Genomic DNA, 25,094 nt, shown 5'->3' on the forward strand with positions numbered 1-25,094 from the left:
TCCCCTGCATTAGATCAGTAGCCGTGGGACACTTGGACAAATGACCCACAGCTTCCTAGGCAGGAGTCGTTCTTCATTAGCCCAGTTCCTCACACCACACACGCTAAGATATCTCTATCAAAGACCCAAACAAATCAATTAAAACATTAAAAGGTCTGGGGCGGTGGCCCAACAATTAAGAACACCAGCACCCACATAGCAGCTCGCAACCATCTGTAACCCCAATTCCAGGAAGCCTGGCATTGTCGTACACATACAGACAAATATACAGATAAAACACACACAGAGAGAAAACGAAAATAAATAAATCATTTTTAAAATGTAAAATATGAAGTAAAAACAGTATAGATATCTATATAGAGATACATATAGATATGTGTTCCAATCTATGGAAAAAGTTTCACTGTAAAATCTGCATACTGAATATTGCACAGCCATCACGTTTTGCCGGGATAAAGACTTACAATGGCATGTGATATTGCATGATACTAAACTTTAAAAGATGCAGACATGTACCACAATATGATAGAGAGATGGGCATATGAACTAATGGGAAAGAAACACAATGCTATCTGGCGGCTGTGTTGTACTTTATTGAAATGTGTCAGCCTCCCGGTTATTCCCAATGGCCCTAAAAGTGTTGTCACCTGAGGCAGAATAGACACACGAGTAATTGTCACTGGCAACAAGGAGGACCCTGGAGAAGCACAGGGGCTCTTCAAAGGCAACATATTCCTTAGGCTAGGGACTTCTCCTGGGCCGAGGACGTTGACTTTTAGTAAGCTTCCAATTCTTTATCAGCCAGATAGCTGCGCTTTAAAAAATACCGTGCATGCCCCTGCTTCTTGAACTCTGAGTCGTCACTCCAGATGGACTGGAACAGAATCATATAAAAATTCCAGTGCAGGAATCATGAAAAGTTTGGCAGCAGTAAAGGATATTTTTAATACACAAAAAGCAGAGCTTGAGCAGGTGCAGTGGTTTTGCCACATACAATGCTTTCTGCCCTTCTAGAAACATAATGGCTTTCCGGAAAGCAAAGACTTCAGCCTCCCCCTGTCTGTCGTTCTTGAGCAGGGCAGCATGAGAGTAGCGTTGTTAGAGGATTTGATTTTAATATTTGCTGTTTGAGTGGGTTTTCAGGGAAAGTCATTGGATGAATCTTGACTTAGGATCGGGACAGAACTTCTGGTAATTCTTGAAGCGTCCTAAGCCTGGCAGTTTATACACAGTGCCATTCTCAGCAGTACCATAAGTGTCAGCATCATGCTTGCCTGAGGAGCACTGAAGATGCCGTGTATCCTACAGCCTCAAATACTCAGCCAAGATTTCATTCTCTGTTTGCATGGTTCTTCTGCCGGTTTCTTGTTTGTTTGTTGAGATGGGGGTCTCATCGCTCAGCGCTGACTGGCCTAGAACTCACAGAGATCCTCCTGGTTTTCACATGAAAATAAGCAAGCACACGAATCTTTAACAGATGGCAAAATTATGCGTACTGCCAAGGAACTGTCTTAAAACAAGTTTGTTACCGTTAAAGTTTGATTTGTATAGCTATTGTACATACCTGCATATCCAGGCCACCTACAAATTTCCCAGAGTGTCACGTGGGAAATTGCACACCCCCAACCCCTGCACTCAGGAAGCAGAGGCAGGCAATCTTTGTGAATCTGAGGCCACCTTGGTCTACATAGCAAGTTCCAGGCCAGCCAGGGTCACATAGTGAGACCTTGTCTTAAAAAAACAAACAAACAAACAAACAAACAAAAAACTCAGACTAGAAGGCGTTGGGAAAGGTGTAAATTCTTTAAAGTATTTATTACCCATCTGATAAAGTCAAAATTCATCAATACATGTCAAAATATATGATACATGCAGAGATGACATGTGGAGGGTCCCTGCAGTCCTTTCAGAAGGCAGGGAAAGGAAATTGAGAAGAGCCAAAAACGGAATTAGGTTCTGCTAGATTTTTAGGTACTGGTGCTGGACCAAGATTTCAAGAGTCTGACATCATATTTTTTGTCTTCTTTAAGAAAACTCAAAGGTCTGGGATAAATAAAACATAAATTCTAGAACATAGAGGCAGAGCCTGGATCATCAGACAGCCAAAGATCAGGTCGTAAAGGGCTCCATCCCTAGATTGCCGGGAGGAGGATGGGGGAGCATCTCTTTCCTTGGAGGGATGCCCGCGGGTTTAGCCTTCCTGACTCCTCCAGTGCCTCTCTGTGTGCACCAATATTCTTTGCCCCCCCCACACACACACATCAATACTTAGCATTAGTAGTTCCATAATATAATTTTTCTACTTGGCGTTTAAGTTATCATACAAAATAATGAGCTGGTTATGACATTTTCATATGTAAATAGATTAGATAGAGGTAGATAGAGGTACAGATAGATATAATCTTCCGCTGGTTTCTTTCCTCTCACAAAGCGGTTCCTCTTCTGCTTTCATGCAATAGATGTCATATAGAAATTGATAGCTAGGTAGATGATTGATTGATTGATTGATTGATAGATCTTGATATGAGAGAAACATTTGATGTTTGTCTTTTGGATGTGGCCTATCTGGAGTATCACTGATGTTTCAAGCAAATTATGAAAATTTTCCACTCAGCTCCACGGGCTTTATCCTGGACGGCTTCCCGCGGTACCCTGAGGAGGCCCAGTTTCTGGGAGAGCGGGGATTTTTCCCAGACGCCGCAGTTATAATACAAGTCGATGATCAAGACATCTTCGATCGCCTCCTCCCCGCCCAAGTTCAGAAATGGAAGACGAAACAACTCAAGAAATCAGAGAGGAAAAAAATGATCAAAGAAATGAAGGCGAAAATCAAGGTTTGCGGGACGAGGGCCTGCTCATCTCCTACGTGGGTTTCTAAGCAGCGTTCACAACAACGAGGTTTCGAATCCGAATGCTGCCGTAAGCAGGAAGACATTTTTCATCCAATTTTTCATCCTTTAATAGGAATCTAAAGCTATTTGAAGCTTTTTTGGTTTTAGTTTTTTGGTTTTTTTGTTTTTGTTTTTGTTTTCCCCGGAGCTGGGGACCGAACGCAGGGCCTTGCGCTTCCTAGGCGAGCGCTCTACCACTGAGCTAAATCCCCAACCCCGGTTTTGGTTTTTTGATACAGGGTCTCTCTATATGGACTTGTCTGTCTTGAAACTCTGTAGACCAGGCTGCCCTTGAACTCAGACATCACCAGGATGTCTCTGCCTCCCGAATGCAGGACTTCCTTGAAGCTTTTTTTCCTATCTAAATGCGTTAATGCTTCTCTTCCTGAATTAGCGGTATTCAGGCCTCCCCGGAGGCCTCTGTGAGGCACAAGAGCAGTCGATAAGCACAGCGGAGGCAGTGGTGCTCTGAATTCATCCTTCCAGCCACTCACAGACCAGTCTTCTAAATGTCTGTCTGAATCCAGTCTCACCGGCGGGGTTGGAACTCAGGGCTGTGCAAACCCATTTCCTCACGGTATTTTTAGCTCCAGGAGGTGTCACACCAGGTGCCTCTAGGTTTCCATATCAGGGAGTCCAGCCCTGGGTGCTGTTGTACAGTTCTGTCTGGGTCCCCATTATCAGACCCTTAGAGGAGAGGTATTGCCTGACTTGATATTGTATTTTAAGAAGAAAGTGAAAGAATAAATAAATAAATATTGTAATGCCCAAGACAGTGCCAGCCTCTGGCAGGCACACTGAAATTAGTTAAACTTAAACACCAAAACCCTGAGGACCTTTGAACAGATCCACTATGTCAGACCCGGAAAAGATCAGGGCATGGTCCTTCACACACACACACACACACACACACACACACACACACACCTGTGCATATACCCTCCAACGTGTGTGTGCTTTCCACAGAGATACAGCTGTGCTTACAAAGACATGTCTTCACAGTAAGAAAATTAGATTTCCAAACATTTTCAACCCTTGGGAGGGAGATAGCCCAGAAGGACAAGGATTGTGCTGGATCAATCACCATCATGTGTTTTCCTGGTTAGATCCCTTCCACCATACCTTAGCCCCAGCGTTAACACATAGCAGGTGATTTTTATCACATTTGCTCCCTGTAAACCTGTAAATGTTCCCTCAACAGGAAGATATGGTCGCTAAAAGAAGAGCTGAACTTATTTCAGAGCGAGAGAAAAGAAAGAAAGGGGAGGTAAGCAGATTTTGTATGTGTGTGTATTGGTGAAATGTATTTCTCTTATTTTTGGAATGCTATATGCTACTATTTTAAATGACCTTTTATAATATTTATAATCAGAAAAGATAAGCAACTTTTGTTTTTTGTTTTGTTTTGTTTTGAGACAGAATCTTTCTCTATGTCACTCTGGCTGACTTGGAGCTTGCTATATAGACCAGACTCTGCCTCTGTCCCTACCCACCCCCAACCCCTGGCTTTTCTTTTTGTCTGTCCATCTCTCCCTCTCTATGCATCTCTCTGTGTCTTTCTGCCTCTTCGCCTCTCTGCCCCTCTGTCTGTCTCTTTGTGCCTCTTCGCCTCTCTCTGTCTCTCTGTCTCTCTCTCTCTCTCTGTCTCTCTGTCTCTCTCTCTCTCTGCCTCTCTCTCTGCCTCTCTCTCTCTGCCTCTCTCTCTCTGCCTCTATTTCTCTTTGCCTCTCTCTCTTTGCCTCTCTCTCTCTCTGCCTCTCTCTCTGCCTCTCTCTCTGCCTCTCTCTCTGCCTCTCTCTCTGCCTCTCTCTCTCTCTCTGCCTCTCTCTCTGCCTCTGCCTCTCTCTCCGTGTCTCTCTCTTTCTCTGCCTCTCTCTCTCTCTGCCTCTCTCTCTACCTCTCTCTCTGCCTCTCTCTCTCTGCCTCTCTCTGCCTCTCTCTCTCTCTCTGTCTCTCTCTCTGCCTCTCTCTCTGCCTCTCTCTGCCTCTCTCTCTCTGTCTCTCTCTCTCTCTGCCTCTCTCTCTCTCTCTCTCTCTCTATCTCTCTCTCTCTCTCTGCCTCCCCACCCCCATCCCTGCCTCTGGCTCTGAATTTGGGGATTAAAAGCATGCACCACTTCACTGGGCGTGAACAAAAAGAAACCTCTAAAGACCCTGAAGTATTCTCACACAAAATGTACAGTGCACTGAACTGTTTCTTTGGGATTCTCTTCCTTTGAATTTTCATCTTGCTCTCATGCTTCCTGCTACCTGCACACGGACAGGCCGGGAGCATAGGGGTGAGTTAGATGGAGCCTATCACGTTGACCTGAATCTAAACTCTGGATACTTTCGGATGTGAAATGAGGTGGCGGAGAGAGAGAACCTAGACAGGCACTGTGTTTTAAGTGCGAAGTGTTGTCCCCACCCCCACCCCCACCCCCTCACATGCTTGCGTGTTTGACATCAGCTGGTGTCTTGGTTTTGAAAAGTTGTAGAGCCTTTAGGAGGGAAATGGGTCGTTGATGTTAGGCCTTGAGGTTAGAGTCCAGCCTCACTTCCTGTCCACTCTTCCTGGTCTACCGAGATGTGAAGAAGTTAGGAGTCCCAGCTGCACAATTCTGCAACCAGGCTTTCCCCTCTGTGATGAACCAAACTCTCAAAGAGCAAGAAGCCTCCTCTTCATGGTTTACCTAGACTGGCCAGCCAGCCTGCCTGCTTGCCTTCCTTCTTTCCTTTCTCCTTCCTCCTCCCTCCCTTCCTCCCTCCCTCCTGTCTGCCTTCCTTTTATCCATTAGCAAGCATCCTCCCACCCCACCCTCATTCATTAAGCAGGCATTAACTGGCTAGACCTGTGGCCGGAGCTAATCTCATCTGCAAACATGTTCTGGTGCGAACTCTGTCCAAACTGTCACGCTAATGGTCACACTCAAGATGGCACTGTACCCTGGACTCAGCAAAGCTAACTACACAAAGCCCATGGGGATCTCTAGTGCTACCTGAATGATCACGACACATTCCCCAGCAAAGAATTGCCAGAGCCAGTACAGACTTTAGGGTCTAGCAGACCAAAACTGGTAAGTTCCCGCCAGTTCTTACCGGTTATATCCTGTTTTACGGCTGTCTCTCCAGTACGCTAAAAAACTGAGAGCAGAGACTCCTAATTCAGACATAATACGCGGCCATTTATTTAGTCTCTCTCGAGCGTAGAGTTGTCACTGGAAGTGGGGGGATTGTTCAGTTTTAATTTCTCTAGTTGTCAATACTTCCGTTTCTCTTCTTTGTTATGTTTTAGGTGAATCAGGGCCCTGACTATGTAGAAAGGTCTTGTTGTTTTTTTTTTTTTTAAAGTGAAAGTTGGTTTTTAGAATAAACTTTAAATGATCCCAATTTATTATTTTTGTACTTGTTAGCACTGGATTCTTTTTTTATTTTAATTTGGAGATGCAGTGTTCTACTTTGTAAAAAAAAAAAAATAGAATGTTGTAAATTTTCTAAGACTTGTTCTTCATAAAATTGATTATGTATCCGACTTAAATAATTTATATACCAAACCATAAGAAAAAACTCCTAGGATTAATTTTATTACTGTGCGTGAGAGAGAGGGAGGGACCTGCAATGCCGTAGTGTGTTGAGGCCAGAGGACTGTTTAGGACTTTGGGGGGTTGGTTCTCTCATGCCGCCGTGTGGACCCTGGGATGGAGCCCAGGCTGTCCAGCTTAACTACAGACGCCTCTTCCCGCTTACCCCTGAGACTTAATGAACTGAAAGTTCACTCTGGGCATTGAGTTGTTTTCCCTAGCAGCTTTATGGAAATGGGGGGAGGGGACCGGTATCATTGTCACACCTCGTACAGTGCCTGTGGGCAGCTGTAGGACATTTATCACTATTGCAGGGATGAGTCTTAATTCTTAATCTTCTGTTTGATTTTAACATTGCTTTGGTACGATGACCACGCCAGCGGCCAGAAAGGACTCTGGAGAGATCCCTTGCTTCTTCTGTGCTTCCGGAGGCTCCAGGGCAGCGGTTCTCCCTTCTTAGGCTGCTCTGTGTGAGCGAGGGCAGAGCACTCCACGCGTTTGATAGCCTTTGGATCCTGGGCCGGCTTTTCAGTGGGCTCCAGTGTGAGAGGCTTTTGTTGTTCTTAGCAAGCTTGTCACTAGTAGAGGGGACACCTCTGCAATCAGTTGGGTCCCGACGCGCCAGAAAGGAGTCTTCAGGCAGTGGTGGGCGCCCACTGAACCTTCACATTTTCAGTGAAGGATGCAGAGTCCACTGGGAAAGGTCCGTGTGCAGATAACCGTTGCCCACGACACTAAATTGTCTGCGTTGCAGACATAGTTTTGTATTTGCTCTAAACTCTTCCCATTATGTGTTGACCTCTGCTTCCCCGACTTGGGGGTGTGGGCAGGGAGGGAGGTTGGTAACATACCTGATCTACCCTCCTAAAACCAACTCACTTTTTAGCAGCAAAGAAAACCTTAGTAACCCGCAGGTTGGCTTCAGCAGCCCAGAGACTGTTCCCATAGATGCTACGGGAAACACTGCCACCTTGTGGAAACTCTGCCTCAGAACGTGATTAAAGAGGTTTCTCTAAAGCCAGATCCCAGATCTTTCTAGAATCGGCTCTCCTGACCACTGGCTCTGCCTCTGGGCCTTCTCTGGCGTGTGGGTCTCTTCTACTGAGAGCCACAGGAAGGAGAGACCCTGAAGAGCCAGGAGAGCAAACCAACAAAATCGCTAGTAGCCCTGGGCGAGTCAGAGAAGTACAGACACCATACTGAGGGAAACGCAAACTCAGGGGTCAAAAGGCAGTGAAACAGGGTTCAGGGCAAAACCATCTCCGTTGTCTTCTCAGATCAGCAGTGGTCAGAGTGTGGGGGATCGGAGGTTGCCACCTTGTGGAGACTCTGCCTCAGAACGTGATTCAAATATGACACAACATTACTTATATTCAGAGAGGCCTACTTTGCTCTACATCGATCAGTTTAGTCTTTCATTTATTAGTGAACAAATAGCAAGGTAAGATTACCATACTCGAGAAAAGGTATGAGCAAAACTGAGAATTCTGTGAACCAACAAAATAGTTGGTCAAAAATTAAGTTGCAGCCCAGGGATCACCACGAAACATTAAAAGAGTTCTAATTTTCCTCAGAAATTTTCAGAAAATTACAAGAAGAAACATGCGCCATAAACCAAAATCTAGGGCTGGCGAGATGGCTCGGTAGGTAAAGGTGCCTGGCACCTCGAGTTCCATCCCAGAACCCACATGGTAGTTCCTCCAGGCGGCTCTGGCCTCCACTCGTGTCCCCAACAGACAGTCACAAAGCCAACTAATTATTTTAACTGTAATTTAAAAACAAAACAAAACAGGACACTATGAAAAATTGGAGAGGGTTCATGAAATCTAAAATTGCCTAAGATAAGAGTAAAAAGGAATCAAGTTTGCAAAAATATAGAACAAAACTCAGGAAATTTGAAAGAACTATGAGTCTAGGAGGCTCACACCCAAGCTGGGGTTCAGAAATGTGGGTGGGTGGGAACCGTCTGAGATAACCAGGAAGACAGCAGTGTGTCCTAGAAGAACTCGCATTCTGCCGAGCAGGACATTCAAAGTGCACACGCATTAACAAACATACATGAAATGAGAGAACGGCAGTCATCAAGACCACAGTCATTCCTAAAGTTTATTTATTTTATAAAGTTTTATTTATTTCTAAAGTGTCTGTTTATTGAAGCATGTGATGGCACACACCTTTACCCCGGCACCCAGGAGGCAGAGGCAGGAGGATCTCTGTGAGCTTGAGGCCAGCCTGATTTATGTAATGGGTTACAAGCCAGCCAGGGTTTCATAGTGAGAACCTGTCTCAAATGGATGATGGTAGTGGTGGTGGTGGTGGTGGTGGTGGTGGTGGTGGTGGTGGTGGTGGTGGTGGTAGTGGTGGTAAAAATTGGAAAGTGCGGGGTTGGGGATTTAGCTCAGTGGTAGAGCGCTTGCCTAGGAAGCGCAAGGCCCTGGGTTTGGTCCCCAGCTCCGAAAAAAAGAACCAAAAAAAAAAAAAAAATTGGAAAGTGCCTATGAAGAAATGAGGACAGGACTTTTTCAAACATCTTACTAACCATGCTGATGACAGATAACCAAGACAATGCCTCTAAAAATTTAAGTCTAGTCAGTTTCAACTTGGACATCTGTACGATAAAAAGCCATCTGTTTATCAATTGTGGGGGTAAAATGGAAATCTTTTCATATATTTAAGGCCTTTGAATAAGACCTCTTATATGCTTACTAAGGAAGTAAGTAGCCAGTTGATACAGTGAATGATATTTCTTCTGCCCACAAGGAAAGAGCGGTCAAAGGGAAACAAAATACTCCCCTCCCCCACTCCCAGGGCAGCTGGGGCTGAGGGCAGAAGCACAGCAGGTAGATGTAGGGAGGGTGAAAACCACCGTGGTTTTGACTAAGGAGAGAAATAACAATGGCCTGGACAGAGAAACAGTGCCCGAGACTGGGCTACTCTCTGGATCCAGCCACGCTCCCTGAAGCTCTGCTCACCACTGTGATGATGAGGGCTCTATAATTAAAGAGTCGGCACTGCCCATTGGACTTCATTTTCAGAAGCAACCAGAAAGCGTTTGCTGTCTGTTTTATGTGGTGTCAGAACTAAATGCTAAGCTACAGTGAGAGGGAAGGGGAGTGCGTGTGATCATTTGCAGACAGTTTTGGAGACTGAGGAGACTCAAGGAAGAGTGTACACATCCTCTTCAACTGCAGAGCATGAGGACAGGTGGATAGACGGTGACCCAATAAGCAGATCCGGAGGCTGTTACGATAAGTACTCAGTTGCAAAATCAAGAAGAGAAAGCAAACACCGGGCAGAGTGGAAGAATGCTAGCTCAGTCCCTAATGGTCAGGGGGAGAGGAAAGCCAGAGCACCACCAACAGCATACTGCTGACGCCCACACTGCTCTTCAAAACAGAGGTAGAACCAGATAGATTGTGATACTATGGCATACTGTGGGGTTGTTGAAATATTGTTAACAAGGAAATATATGTTCTGATGTGAAAAGAAATTTAAGCACATTTCCAGCTTTCAAGGCAGCTCTATGTCTTGAAAAGGAATGCCTGACTTATATTTAAAATAAAATACAACTAAGGCCGAGGAATAACTCAGTCTTGGAGTATCCGACTGGGATATACAAGGCCCTCGATTCAATCCTAGAACAAGAAATATGCCTAGTCTCAAGCCTTAAGGTCAATCTCTAATAACACACGTTCTCGTTCTCTCTCTCTCTCTCTCTCTCTCTCTCTCTCTCTCTCTCTCTCAAGTAAATGTAATAAGCAATTAAATTGTTTTTATTTTAGTTGTTGTTGCCGTGATAGAACACCATGACAAAAGCAACCGGTTGGAGGGGTTCATTTCCTCTCACAGCTTGTACTTCGTCATCCCGGAAGGGCAGGGCAAGAACTCAGGGCAGGAACCTGCTTGTGGAACAGGCTGCTGAGGACTGCTGCTTACTGCCTTGCTCCTCCTGGACTCCCCAGTCTGTTTTATACACTGGGAACCACCCACAGTGGGCTGGACCCTGGGCTGGGCCCTCCCAAGCAATCAAGACCTTGCTCCACAGGCTTGCGTTCCGCAAGCTCCTAGCCGGGCATTTTTGCTATTCAGGTCCCCACCTATCAGATGACTCTAGCTTTTGTCAAGTGTAGTTGGCACTGTGTGTATGTCTGTGCAGGTGCGCGTGCACGGGCGTGTGTGTACACGTGGCGTGTGCGTGTGCGTGTGCGTGTGTGTGTGTGTGTGGTGGCTTTCCATGTATTAGTTCATCCAGTCCCTGTCCCCAGTTCCCGTCCCGTGAGATACCAGTTCCCACCCCCAGTCCCTACCCTGTGAGATAGGTAGTTCCCATTTTAAAGATCTCGGTCCAGTTGGCAACGCAGCTGGTAGTATTTTATAATGCACCATGAAAAACTCTGGGCACGAATAGTTTAGCATCCCGTCTGTTTGCTTGCGGGAGCACCACAGTGTCAGTACCTTAAAGACACTAAATGTCTAGGTGTCAGCCTTCACATTCATACACATCCGCATACCAGTGTCACGTGACACAGATCAGAGCGAGAGTAAAGGGGCCGTTTTCTTCCGTAGGGCGCTTTTAGAGATGAGGAGGAGTTTAGTGACGAAGATGCCGAAGACGAGGACGATATTGAGAACATCCTTGAGGAAGAGTTTCCAAAGGATGAGGAGGAGATGAGCGAGGAAGACGAGGAACAGGAAGGAGATGCCACCGAGCGCCTGAGAAGCGAGCTGGGGGAGAAATTTGAAACAGAAACAAATAATATCCAATCGATACAGGTTACGACCCTCCCTTCACCGCTAATTAAAGAACAGCAATTTGGGAATGCAAAGAGGGTGATATTAGGGTCAGTGTCGTGTGCATGTGTGTGCGCGCGCGTGCGTGCATGCATGCACGTGATTTCAAAAGAATATTTCAGGGCAGCAGGCAGCATCACTTAACCAGGTATGAGATTCACAGACGGAGAGTGGTATGGGTCCCGCCAAGGTCAGCGTGGGTTGATCTTCCCACGGGCAGCCCTCACAAAGCTTACGCATCCTTGCCTGCTCTATCACCAGCTGTGTCTACCTGAGAAACACCGAATACATCAAGCTTTCTAATTTCTCTTTATCAGGATGAGTTCGAAAGGTTTCTGATACCAATAATTCCGGTCAACGGAGCAAGGAAAATGCATATTGTACAATACGTACTGAATGTGAAACTGAAGCCCCTGGTGGAAAACCGTGCGAGCATTTTTGAAAAGTGTTACCCGGTATCCCCGCACCTCGCTCATAAAATGCTTGCCTTCACCTACAAACACATGAGCTCGTTTGGCTACTGGGACCCTGTAAAGGTAAGGTCAGAAAAGTCATCAGGGTGTTGGGGATTTGGCTCAGTGGTAGAGCGCTTGCCTAGCAAGCGCAAGGCCCTGGGTTTGGTCCCCAGCTCCAAAAAAAAAAAAAAAAAAAAAGTCATCAGGAAGTCATCATCCCTTGCTTTCTTATAGTGGCTTAGGAAGACGTGGTCATTTGAAAAGTTATAAATAGTGTATAGTGCCACCCATTAATATTTTGGGGGAACTGAGATGGAGCCATCTGACCCACACCATTGCTTCTATAGAAAGTATGTAATGTGGAGCCAACACTCTGTCCCGCCTGACTTTCTTTGGGTCCCTAGCATTTACTCCCAGCCAGGGATGTCATTCCATCTAAGGATAAACAACAGACAGTGCTGACAGTACCACTGACCAAGTCCCCATTCTGCCATAACTCTCAAAGGGAAGCAGCGTGACACAGTCTCACATCCACTCTTGCATATGCAGGAAAGACGGGGCCATCAAAAGACCATCAGACCTAACTTCCACTCCACCCCATTCCACACCCACACCTCAGGCTGGCTCTGCTGGTGGGTGTTTCACATTTCACTGGCTGTCGTTAACGATGTGACAGGATTTCATTGGTACAAAACTACAGAATAAATTTGTCTTTCCTAAAAGACAACCCAGAGGACTTCCCTGTATTACCTGTTTGAGAAACTATGCAAAACTTCAGCCAGGGCAGGTTGGCCAGCATAACTTAGACCCCCCCTCCAAGCACTAGCCAGGCTCAGCCCTGCTTAGCTTTACAAGGTCAGGCACATCCAGGGTGGTATTGCCATGAGAGTAGTATTGCCAGTGTGGTACCCAAAGCCTATGTCATGCTGTGCTTGAGGCCAGTCACCTTGTCTAGCAGTTGGCCACCATCCCACAGGGCCCTCCTGTGGAGCTTTCTCCGTGTAAGCTCACTCATGCACCTTCCTCCTGTTCAAAGAATCCCCGGTCTGCGGATTCCCTGTTTGACCTCATTTTACCGTGATTGCCTTCATAAAGGTCCCATCTCTAATAGTCACATGGGCAGTAAGAGCCTCAACAGAAGAATTGTAAGGGAGGGTAGAAATATAAACCACAGTCCTGTTTTAGAAGTGGATCTGTTTGTGAGGATAAATTAGTTCATGAGTAAGTGTAACAATCTCACGCACGTTGTCAGAAACATTCATTAGAAGCACAAGTCACTGTGGAGGAAGTAGGAAGGAAATTGTCACAAGCTAAAAGCCAAGTGGGAAGCCTTGCCCCGACCACATGTGCTGTGGAACAAGCTGCAGTTTGTATGCCGTAATTCTGCTAGTATTTCCAATTAGGAGCGTTGTACTATGTAAGGAAGGTTATTTTACATGCTTCCAAATCCATTGAAGGAAGCGCTTAGTGAATTGCATCTGACGTGCGAATTCAATTGCCTCTATCGCAGCTAAGTGAGGGAGAGACCATCAAACCTGTTGAAACGGCAGAGAACCCGCTGAACCCTATAATTCATCGTCACTACATCTATTTCTTATCCACCAAACAAACTAAAGAGAAATTTATGATGAACCCAATCAAATACATCCGGCAGCCCAAACCCAAAGCTTCCATGCCTGTGAGGATCATGATTGTGGGGCCGCCCAAGTCGGGGAAAAGTACAGGTGAGTGTCTTAGCTCCTCAAGCATCGAGGGCGGGTCCTAAAACCCAGCACCCAGAACCAACTCTCCAGGAACCAGCCATAAAATCTGAGATTTGCCACAGTGACTGTGCTAATTTACATCCCCACCAACAATGTACAAAAGAATTCCTCTTCCTCTAGTCTTTGCCAGAATTCATTCATTCATTCATTCATTCATTCATTCATTCATTTTGGGTTTTTTGAGACAGGGTTTCTCTGTGTGGCCCTGTCTGTCCTGGAAACTTGCTTCGTAGACCAGGCTGGCCTGGAGCTCACAGAGATCTGCCTTTGCCTGCCTCTGCCTTCCAGGTACTGGTATTAAAGGTATGTACCTCCACCACCCAGCAGAATTTATCTTTTTAAGATAATAATATTTGTGGCTGCATGGAGACAGGATCTCAATATAAAAATTACTGTCTGTAAGTATTTCGTGTAGGATTCTTGTATCTAGTCACCAAGGATGTTTATTTTATTTTATATTTTATTTTATTTTTTTGTCTAGATGATTGACCTATTGGTGGCAATAGCTACTGAAAGGACCCACTGTTGTTGCACTGGGGCAAACCTTTCATTTCATGTCCAGTAGTGTTTATTCATGGAAGCAGGGCTCTGACATTATATACAAGTGTGTCTCCTCGATGCCCCTGTTAGTTACCCTCTTACCACTGTGACAAGTATCTGATCGGGGCAGTTTAAGGGGGAAAATGCCTACCTTGGCTCACAGTCCTTGCTAGTAAGGGAGGTGTGGTAGCTCAGGCTAAGGCAGTGAGCATGCGCAGCTGCCACGTCTTCGCCTCTCATCAGTCTAAAACAGTGAGCATGCGCAGCTGCCACGTCTCCACACCTCAGCAGGTCAGGAAGCACAGAGCTCGGGCTGAAAGCAGGCTGGGGTATTACTCGAAAACTTTTTCTTCCAGTGTCCCATCTTAAGGGGCCACACTACACACCCCAAACTTTCCAAAATAACATTGCAAAGCACCAGCAGCTGATGACCAAATGTTCAACACGTGAGCCTATTGGTGACATTTCACATTTAAACCACCATTCCTTTTATTTAAAAAAAATAATAGTGATTTGAGAATTTAATACATGTTCTGTTGTTCACGTTCGGATATACCTCACCCCACACCAAGTCCATACCCACTCAACTTAATGCTGTTGTGGCATATCCACAACAGACGACCACTCGGACATAGGTTTAAGCCAAAAGAAAGTCTTCATTAGCCAGTCTTTGTTTTCGTTTCGACAGATAGACATGTCTATGTGCTAAATTTTTTGGCCTGAATGGTACTTTAATTATGGAGTCAGTTGTGCTAAAGTCTGGGGCCTTGTTACACTGCATAACAGTTCTTTTATCAATATAACATGGCCATTGTCTCCTCTAACTAACTTGATTTTAGGTCTATTTGGTCAGACCTGAGTAAAGTTAATCTTGCTTCCTTTCATATTCCTTTGATTGTAGTATTATTTCCCATACTTTCAGTTTGGGTCTATTTATACCTTTGTTGATAAAAGTGAGTTTCTTGCAGGCAGCAAACTGTTAAGACTTGTTTTCAGGCACCCTAATTCCATTTATGTGTACCACATATCTGTTGAAAGATGTGTACTACTCCTGCCCAAATTTTGTTTCCATTTGAGTTATTTGGAATAATCTGTGTACATGTCTGCTTTATCACTGTTAAGAGTTGGGATGCTTTGCTGAATTGACAGTGTTTGATTTGTTCCTAACTCTAATTTGACAATTGTGTTCATCTCACCCAATGAATTCCTATCCAGTATCATGAGTTGCTTTAGTTTATGCTAGTCTTAGAAGGTTTTTATTTCCCTTTCTATTGTGAATGATAACTTGATTAGATTTAATAATCTATTTTCTGCTATTACTTGAACCTCTTCCCTGAAGCCTTCCTGGCCTTTGGAGTTTCTCCTGAGAAATATGTATGTGTAATTTGACAATTCTTTCATACATACTTTATTATTCCTTCTTTGTTCTGTACCGCTGGCATCTAATTATAAGGTTTAATTATAGTTTCTGTTCTGATTGTATTTAGTTGGGATTCTAAATGTCTCCTGTAAATGGCCATTTGTATCTTCCCCAAGACTTGGGGATTTTTCTGTGACTGATGGGTTTTCTGTTCCTTTGTCTTTATTTCTCCTCTGAACCGATCACACTCCTCTTAAAATGATCTTTTGATAGTATCCTTTTGAGAGTAGAGATCTCGAGTGTCTTGTTTATTCTGTCTTATTTTTATTTATTGCTCTCTGAAAATAATAAGTCATCAAGTTTTATCTTCAAGCCCTGGTGTTCTCCACTTAAGCTAAGCTGTTGGTGGTACTTTTGATTGCTTCTTCTAAATCTGATTTATTGAGATATTCATTTTTCAAGATTTTTTTAGATTTATTTATTTATTATATATAAGTACACTGTAGCTATCTTCAGACACACCAGAAGAGGGCAGCAGATCTGATTACAGATGGTTGTGAGCCACCATGTGGCTGCTGGGATTTGAACTGAGGACCTCTGGAAGAACAGTCAGTGCTCTTAACCTGAGCCATCTCTCAAGCCCCAAGATTCTGATTGGTTCTTTTTAAGCAACTCTCCTTTCTCTCTCTTTAAACTTTTTATAGGTTCTTGGTGAATTTCACATCATGCACCCAATCCCACTCATCTCCCAATCCCTTCATATCTGCTCTCCCCCCTAGCAATCTCCCCACCTCTGAAAGGAAAAGAAAAATAAAAATAAAGATAAAAAACAAATCTCTTCATGGAAGCTGAGGTATGTCATGGTATATCACACAGTATACCAATGTGATAGTTTGTATATGCTCGACCCAGAGTGTGACCCTTTTGGAGTAGGTATACCACTGTGGGTGTGGGTATTAAGACCCTCATCCTAGCTACCTGGAAGCCAGTATTCTGTTAGCAGCATTCAGATAAAGATGTAGACCTCTCAGCTCCTCCTGTGCCATGCCTGCCTAGATGCTGCCTGGATGCTGCCATGTTCCCACCCTGATGATGATGATGGGCTGAACCTCTGAATCTGTAAGCCAGCCCCAATTAAATGTCTTTATAAGACTCATCTTGGTCGTGATGTCTGTTCATAGCAGTAAAACCCTAACTAAGACAGAAGTTGGTACCAGGAGTGGGGTATTGCTATGATAAGCCTGACCATGCTTTTATTTGGAAGAATGTTGATTTGGGGACTTTGGATTTGGAAAGCCGTGGAGTGTTTTAAATGGAACTTAATGAACCATACTAGTAAGAATATGGAAGGCTTTGTTTCTGTGAGTGATTTGAACTGTTCGAACCTGGCCCAAGTGGTTTCAGTAGAGAAGAACTTCAGTATGTGGCCTAGAGGCTATTTTTGTAGTATTTTGGTGAGGAATGTGGCTGCTTTTTGCCATTGCGTGAAGAGTCTGCCTAAGGCTAAGGTGAAGAGACACAAATTGATTGCATTGACAAAGGAGGTCTCAGAAATGCCCATCATAGACTTTGTTCTCTAGTTAAGTCTCAGAAGAGTGTTCTGAATAAGCATAGCAAGCTTAGAAAGAAAAAATATAAAATATATGGTTTGAGTATTAAAAGGGCACCAGTAAGTCAAATGGAGCTGAATCCTGTGTTCAAAGATACTAAATTGAATTAAGGGAGAGGTGACTTTGGGGTAAAATCCCATCCAGCTAAATTTAGGTTCAGGCATGATGCTACACACCTTTAGGTCCAGAAGCCAAGCAGATCTCTGACTTGAAAGCCAGCTGGGAAAAGAGCATGTTCTAGGTGAAGAAAAGCTTAAATCCAGGCATGGTGGTACACATCTTTAAGCCCAGGAGACAGAGCCATGCAGCTCTCCAAGTTCAAGGTCAATCTACAGAGCAAGTTCCAGGACAGCCAAGCTTAGGCAGTGAGAGAGTTGAAAAACATAAAACTGGTAATAGAAAAGAGGGCCCATGTTCCAGCCCCAGGAAGCAGCAGAACGCAGTAGCTTCAGCCATGTGGCTCTGGCATTAGAGTCCAGAATAAAAGAGACTACTGGGATAATTGATGCTAGTTAGCTGGAGCTAAGGAATTAGTGGTGATTAAGAAGAGACCAGCATCACTGAGATGAAATCTTCTGGGAAGTGTTTTCTAAGAGCACAAAGAAGCTGTGTTCCAGAGAAAGCCAAGGGTGTGCCTCGTGCCACAGCTATACATGGTGATGTGTAAGAGTCACCCAGGTGATACTGGTTTTGAAGGCTAGAAGGAGTCATGAAGAGCAACTGAGGCTGGGCACTATGAAAGGCCATGGAAGGCCATTGGTGAAGGTCTAGCCTCAGCTGATGACCCAGGGGTCATGCAAAGGAGATGAGGCTTGGCACCTTGAAGAGAGCCTATGAGAGGCTACTGGGGAAGCCTATTTGCAGCAGAAGACCCCAGTGTATTATAGATGCCAGTATGATGAGATGATCCCCAAAAACAGCAACAGTGGAGTGGATAAGCCTGATCTTAGAGCGCTACAGAGGACAGAGCTGGAGAAGTGACCCTTTGTAGGAGCCCAGAAGATCATGTGTGGACCCCCGAACATTGAAACAAGAAGCTGCAACATTGAATTTGCCTTGGAGACCCCTAAAATGTTTGAGATGTCAAAGCAGTGAGCTATCTGCTGAGGAAAGCTGCTAACAGGGAGTGGAACCAGCCCAGGAGAAAGAAGTTTGTTGCAGGCAACAAAGAGGAAAAAGGAGTTGGAGATCTGAGGACCGCTTTGACATCAGAAATGGAGATGCAGAGTTTGGAGTTTGCCCAGCTGAGTTCTTGTCTTGCTTTAGAGATTACAGTTAAGGGCTTGGATGAATCTCAGAAGAGAACTTTGAACTTTGGATTTTTAACATTGTTGAGACTGCTACAGACTATGGGGACTTTTGAAGTTGGACTAAATGTCTTTTGAATTATGCTATGTTTAGGTATGGCCCCCACAGACTCATATGTTTAAACAAGCCTATGAGGGCCAGGGATGTGATGGTCTGAATATGCTTAGCCCAGAGGGTGGCACTATTAGGAGGTGTGGCCTTGTTGGAGGAGGTGTGTCACTGTGGGTATGGTCTTTAAGACCCTCATCCTAGCTGCCTGAAAACCAGTATTCTGCTAGCAGCCTTCAGATGAAGATGTAGAACTCTCAGCTCCTCCTGCCTTGGTCATGATGTCTGTTCACAGCAGTAAAACCCTAAGACAACCATTTTTACCTAAACAGTTTCACATGCAAACATTTACTGCAATGAGTCTGGTCTGGTTCAAAGCCTCTGACTTCTCCTGCACTACCATCGGCACTCAATTCTCAGCAGGGCTCCTCTTAGATATCCTGTTGTTACCCTGTGCCATGGGGATCCTACAGAACCTGCCCCTTCACACCCTCGAGCAGTTCAGAGATGGGGTAGATGTTGGCATGGGCCAACTCAAAGCCCTGGATCTGGACCTGGATGGTAGCTGAGTTGTTCAGACTGCTAGATCTCCTACACTCACACCAAGCTCGCCAGCCCAGCCCAGGCAAGGTGCAGGCCCACTGTCTAGAATGCTTCAGCCTCCCAGGGGCAAGGTCAGTTCTAGGTCATCAACTAGGCAACAGCCCAGAGCAAGGACATCTTCGTGGCCTTTGGTGGTAACACGGGCCACGGACACTGACACAAACCCTTGCTGCTGTGGAACCATGGACCCAGACATGGCCGTCAGCAGCAGCACAGACTGGGACATCACCATGGCCTCAGGTGGCAGTGCAGGATGCTCACATCAGGTTGTTTCTCTCCGCCCTCGAGTCTCTAACTCGATTCACAGTACGCAGACTGTCCTGCTTCTCTTTCTCCCCCATCTCTCCTCCACACGCCTGCTCGTCACAGTGATGCCTCTGGAGTCTTCCCTGTGCCTTTCCTCTCCTCCACTTTATTGAAATTATTTTCATACCCCTCACTGTCTTCCTTAACCCAGCTACTTATTTGTAACCTTTTTAATTTATTAGTTGTTTTTTTTAAAAAATCATTCTTTTGCATTGTTTGTGGAGGGATCTATAGAGTTGACTCAATGGCCTAAGTGTCTACTAAAGACATAGGACTTGAGGTCTAGCTCAGAACCCATAGAAAAAATCGGATATGGTGGTGCAGATTTTGTAATCCCAGTCTAGGGGGGCTGAGATGGACAGTTCCCCTAGGCCAGCTAGCCTGCCTACTTGGAAAGGTCTAGGCCAGTGAAAGATCCTGTCTCAGAAGAAACACACACACACACACACACACACACACACACACACACACACACACACACACTTTTAAGTTTCTCTTTCTAATTTTTAAATTTCTTAATATGGCAAAGGAGTCGGATTCTAAATGTCCTCAAGATAACTGCATTTCCCAAGCACAACAGAATATTCTCAATAGAAATAAAATTCCATTTCCAGGGCTGAAAACACCCCTAACAAGCTGACTTCTCGTCTGTCTGTGAAGTGCAGAGGGATTTTAACAGTACGCCTGCCTCTGAAAACTCATTTAGCCTTAGGCTCTGGGCAGACCTGGTTCCAGACTTTGTAGGAAAACCAATGTTGAGGCTCTGGGATTTTTATCTGACCTCTGCTGCTCTGTTCTATCAGCAGGTTTCGGCTCCCCATAGCTGTAAAGTTAGAATTCAATTTTCATGCCACCCAAATCAATTCACAGGGAAAAAAAAAACTGTCTCCTAAGCTATAAATCACTATCAAAATATAAAGTAGCAGGCTAGAGAGATGGCTCAGCAGTAAAGAGCACTGGTTACTCTTCTGGAGGCCAGGGGTTCGATTCCTATCACCCACATACCAGCTTGCGGTTGTCCATAACTCCAGTTCCAGGGAGTCTGAAATATTTTTCTGGCCTCTGTAGTACTGCACACAGGTAGTACACAAGATATACACATGGAAAAAATAAAAATAAGAACAAAATGTAAAGTATGCCATTTAAAATATTTCCTAGAGGGTGGACTGAGACCCAGGTGTCTAGGATTTGCTATCCTCGCTGCAGGCCAGAATCCACAGATGGATTGCGGAGTGGCGAATCCTATGAAGTAGTCTTGCTACATTGTTATCTTTAACAGTAAACCAAATTACCAAGTCTACACAGGATTGCTACAATGCTTCCCCAAAACTTGCTACTTTGCACAGAAGGAACATGTTGCTTAAGCATGGGTTTGATTGTTTGAAAAAGAAAAGAAGAAAGAAGAAACCTAGTATGTTCCTTAACCAGGTCCTAAAGTTCCCAAACCTGATGGTTCTTTGAAGAAGATAAACTTGTCATCTATGTCATAGGCCCGAATCTGAAAGGTAAGGTTCGCTGTCGAACCTGTGGAGTGAAACAGGCTTCCCGCTTCGTGTCTTTCCAGTTGCCAAACAGCTGGCAAATGACTACGGCTTAAAATGTTTGTCGATGGGAGACGCGTTGCGTGGAATGTTAAGCAATCACCCAGAGGCAGAGCTGTCGCTGAGGATAAACTGGCATCTTCACAAAGGGATGACGGTGCCTGACGACCTGGCTATTCAAGCTTTAGACATCTCTCTGTTGGACAGTGTGTGCAACACTGTAGGGTAAGTGGGCGGGACTGGGCGGAAGGGGCGGGGAGTAACTGTCGGGACGCTCGCTCGCTCGGGTTATTTAAAAAGGTTTAGAGCGCCCGCCCGTGAAGGGGAGGGGAACAGTCTACTTCTCGGGCTGAGCACTTACAGGGAAACTGAGCGCTGTCCTATCAAGATCCATGACTTGGATTCATGGCCAACTAGCCCACAGCCCTCGTTACTGTCTGTAGCAAGTCCTGCACAGCCCACAGGGAGGGCCACCTGCTCCCCTCCCTCAGTAGCTCTCACTGTTCCGTCAGATGATGTGGTCCCAGGAACACCGTTCCCCTTCGGCTCAGGTCCCCGGACAGGGAGCAGTGCCCCTCCTCTAATGCCATATTTGCACAGGAACATTGAGTACTTCATCCTCAGTTCACCCTCCCCTGCTGTCCATTACAGCCATTGGTCACGCCCCGGTGAACCCTGGTGCAATCTGGTCCTGAGTCCCAGTCTTAGACTCCCCTGGCTCTGTGAAGACACTGTATAGTTAGAACCTTCAGACTCTTCTCTGTTGGTGGGTTCGAGTCAAGTCATTGAATGGTTTCTCTCACTTCAGGGACCAGTGAGCAGGGGGTGACAACCTTTGGGAGAGGAAGGGCCGTGTCCTCACTGTTACTTCTCCCCTGGTGTTCAGTTTTCCCCCATGAGGACAACTTTGGTTGGGTCACAGGGTTATTTCATCTGAATTCCAGCATGAAGACTGCCTGTCCACCCTAGGTTTACGTCCCCGGTCCTGAGAGTCACTCAAGTGGCCCTTCCCAGTGTATAGAAGTAACCACTCTCTGTCTAAAAGAGAAGAATGTCATTCTCTTGCAGACTCTTCTACAGTGGGGTGGCTGTGTCATTATCTCTGCTGAGAGACTTCTCTCTAAAGCCTGCACTTTGCTGGAGAGTGCTGGCGAGTGCACCCTGTCACTCAAGACTTACAAACCTTTACGGCTGGCCATCAACCACATGGCCAGCTTGCTGCCTTGACTATGAGGCCACTCATAGAATTTCTGGGGGACAATATATTTTGTTTGTTTTCAGTTTGATAGACGACCTCGCTATCTCAGACTGTTGGGTTTTGATTTTCACACTCTGTGCTTACTCGCTTGTGTGGGCGCCTCTCAGACTCCCCCATCCCAAATTCCTCCCAAACTTTCCATTCTCCTACAACAAGAATATCTCTTCACAGAATACCTGTGACTGTTTACTAGTACATGGGATGCCCTGTCTCATTGGTTCTCACGCCTGCTCCCTAACCTTTAAAACAACTCTAAGGGGTAGAAAGAACTTTCTCCTAGCTTATTAAAAACAAAGGCATAGAGCTTGTATACCAGGCTTCAAATCTGGATTGGCTACATTCATTCTGTTGTTCGTGCTTATATTAATAACACCAAGGACACACAGTTTGCAAAGTGTGACTCTCCAATTCTACCAAAACTTAGTCATGTAGCACTGAGCGTACAAACATATAAATGTGTGTCTCCTCCTTCCACTTTCAAAGCTGTGCCCGTGGGTACTCTGCCCACCTTAAGGTCTAGGGATAACGAAGGGTTACAATGCAAAGATAAAGATATAGCCCAAAAAGCAAAACAAACAAAAAACAAACAAACAGTATCGTAAGGGAAAGCCCCAGAGCACTCAGAGACGGAAATTTGCTCTGAAGGACATAAGAGAATCATGAGAGAAAAGAACTGTGGGATTTCCGCCTTTCTGTTTGTCTGTTAGTGTGGTCATCGATGGCTACCCCGTCACCCCACACCAGGTGGAACTCTTGGAGGCAAGGTCAATCATTCCCATGATCATCTTTGAGTTGGATGTGCCGTCTAAGGAGATTTTCAAAAGACTGCTCTTAGAGAAGAAGAGTGAACAAGGGTAATATTCACAAGGGAGCTGCGGGAGCGGGGTGAGCCTGACCATCTCTACAGGGGACGTTGTACACCGTCAACAGCTTTCCACCCTCCCTGTTTCCTCCTTAGTATGCCTTATCCGATGCACAACAGCACGCAGATCATAGCCTATAGGAACGCAAAGTACCGTAAAAATGTCAATGAGATCAGGCAGTTTTATCAACGGCAGCATCAAAACTGGCATGTGATTGACGGGTTCCACAGTAAATGGTGGGTATGGAATGAAGTCATCAAAGACATCCAGCAGATGAACAAGTACATACAGACATACATGGAGAAAATAAAGGAAGGTAAGGGGTGTGTGTGTGTGTGTGTGTGTGTGTGTGTGTGTGTGTGTGTACATTTGTGTGCACTTGTGTATACATTTGCATTCATGTGTATGTACATATGTGGTGTGCAGGTTCATGTGTGTGCAGAGGAGTATAAAGGCCAGAGGACAACCCCACAGAGCAACCTCAGATGACTTTTCTTTTCTTTCTCTTTATCTTTTTATTTGTTGACAGAGACTTGCTATGTAGCCTTGGCTGGCCTGGAACTTGCTCTGTAGACCAGGTTGGCCTCAAGCTCACAGAGTTCTGCCTGCCTCTACCACACAAATGATAGGAAAAATATTCTTTTAACAAAACAACGTGTGAACTTAAAATTTCGGTATGCTGTCTTAGTTAGGGTTTTATTGCTGTGAGCAGACACCATGACCAAGGCAAGTCTTATAAAGGACAACATTTAACTGGGGCTGGCTTACAGGTTCAGAGGTTCAGTCCATTATCATCAAGGTGGGAACATGGCAGCATCCAGGCAGGCCTGGTGCAGGAGGAGCTGAGTTCTACATCTTCACCTGAAGGAAGCCAGGAACAGACTAAGCATCCTCAGGCAGCTAGGAGGAGGGTCTCTAAGCCCACCCTCACAGTACACACTTCCTCCAACAAGGCCCCACCTTCTAATAGTGCCACTCCCTGGGCCAAGCATATGCAAACCATAACACACACCTTGTCCCTGCTTGTATAATTTATTAAATCGAAACTTTGCCTTGACAATTAGTATTTTAAATATACCATGCCAACTGAATGTTGGTGGGTCCCCAAAATCCATATCTGGAAAGTTAACCTACATTTAAACAATGCAACAGTTTAGGAGGCCCCAGGGCCTTTCTGACATAATCGGGTAATGCAGTCAGCACTTGTCTGAGCCCTTCACTATGAGAAGACTTGGGGGAGCTCATTTGTCCCTTCTGTATGAGGAAGTGCCAGCAGTCAGAGGACAGTCCAATCAGACACTAGACCCACTGACGTTTGCCTCTTGCACCTCCTCATCTCCACAACTGTCTTGCAACAAATCTTTGTTCTGAGTCTGTTACCCAGCCTGAGCTCTTTGCTGCACAGCCCAAGCAGAGCAGGGTATGTCAACGCGACTATTTATGGTAATCAGCGGCAGATGCTACTCGAGCTTATTTCTCTAGTTTTGCATTTCACTTCTTTGTTTCCGTGGACACATCATCACTGCACATTTCCTGGCCAGTGCAAGCGGACACAGCCCAAGGCCATGCGTGTGCTTGATGAGCGGCTCCACACCCAGCCATCAGTGCACCCCTCTGTGGAACAGTGTGAGGAGTCAGGACACGAGCACAATGGCTAGCGGTCCAGAATGTTAACGCTTACATTTCAATCACTGGATTATTTAGCTAATCATGAGGCCTTCCAGAGCCTCCAGTTTTACTCCCCAAAAGTGATGGTATTTCATTGTTATTTAAGACTGAACAGAATTCATTGCGTATAGAATACATTTCCTTTATCCATGAATCCACTAATGGATACTTTGGTTGATTATACGTCTTAGATGTAGAATTTAAAGTGTGAGTGCCTACCACTTTTGATGCGTTTATTCTATTTCTTTTGTATTTATACTATGAATTGGAGGTGGCCAGATCAAATGATGGTTATAAGTTTTGATCATTTGAAGAACCTTTATACTGTTGTCTGTGGTGGCTGCATTGACAGTGAGTGTATGAGTACCCCCTCCACATGCATCCCTGCCAGCATTTATGATTCCTTTCTCTATTTTACTGTAGGTATCCTGGGATGAGGTAGTGCCTCCCCGTGGTTTTGATTTGCATCTCTCTGATAACTCCTGGGGCTGAGAAATTTTTGTATATTTGTTGGCCATGTCTTGTGAGA

At 45.2% G+C, this 25,094-nt stretch overlaps 1 protein-coding gene across 10 annotated transcripts in view; it reads left to right on the top strand.

Annotated features, from left to right (window-relative positions):
* The window catches only part of Ak9 (adenylate kinase 9), a 216,438-nt gene that overhangs the window by 179,614 nt on the left and 11,730 nt on the right, over positions 1 to 25,094 (top strand). For 9 of the 10 annotated variants that reach the window (XR_005497738.2, XM_017601822.3, XM_063279679.1 and 6 more), the window contains 8 exons: positions 2,615 to 2,834; positions 4,093 to 4,158; positions 11,018 to 11,224; positions 11,560 to 11,778; positions 13,208 to 13,421; positions 20,800 to 21,001; positions 22,742 to 22,888; positions 22,993 to 23,213. Coding sequence is in view for 9 of the 10 variants with exons in the window: in XM_017601822.3 (XP_017457311.2) it covers positions 2,615 to 2,834; positions 4,093 to 4,158; positions 11,018 to 11,224; positions 11,560 to 11,778; positions 13,208 to 13,421; positions 20,800 to 21,001; positions 22,742 to 22,888; positions 22,993 to 23,213 (1,496 nt within the window). In the remaining variant the exon portion in view is untranslated. Of the gene's footprint in view, positions 1 to 2,614; positions 2,920 to 4,092; positions 4,159 to 11,017; positions 11,225 to 11,559; positions 11,779 to 13,207; positions 13,422 to 20,799; positions 21,002 to 22,741; positions 22,889 to 22,992; positions 23,214 to 25,094 lie in introns of those variants that run through there. The other variant, XM_039099290.2, reaches the window with a different exon arrangement.

This window comes from Rattus norvegicus, chromosome 20 (assembly GCF_036323735.1).
Source record: "Rattus norvegicus strain BN/NHsdMcwi chromosome 20, GRCr8, whole genome shotgun sequence".
Lineage (NCBI taxonomy): Eukaryota > Metazoa > Chordata > Mammalia > Rodentia > Muridae > Rattus > Rattus norvegicus.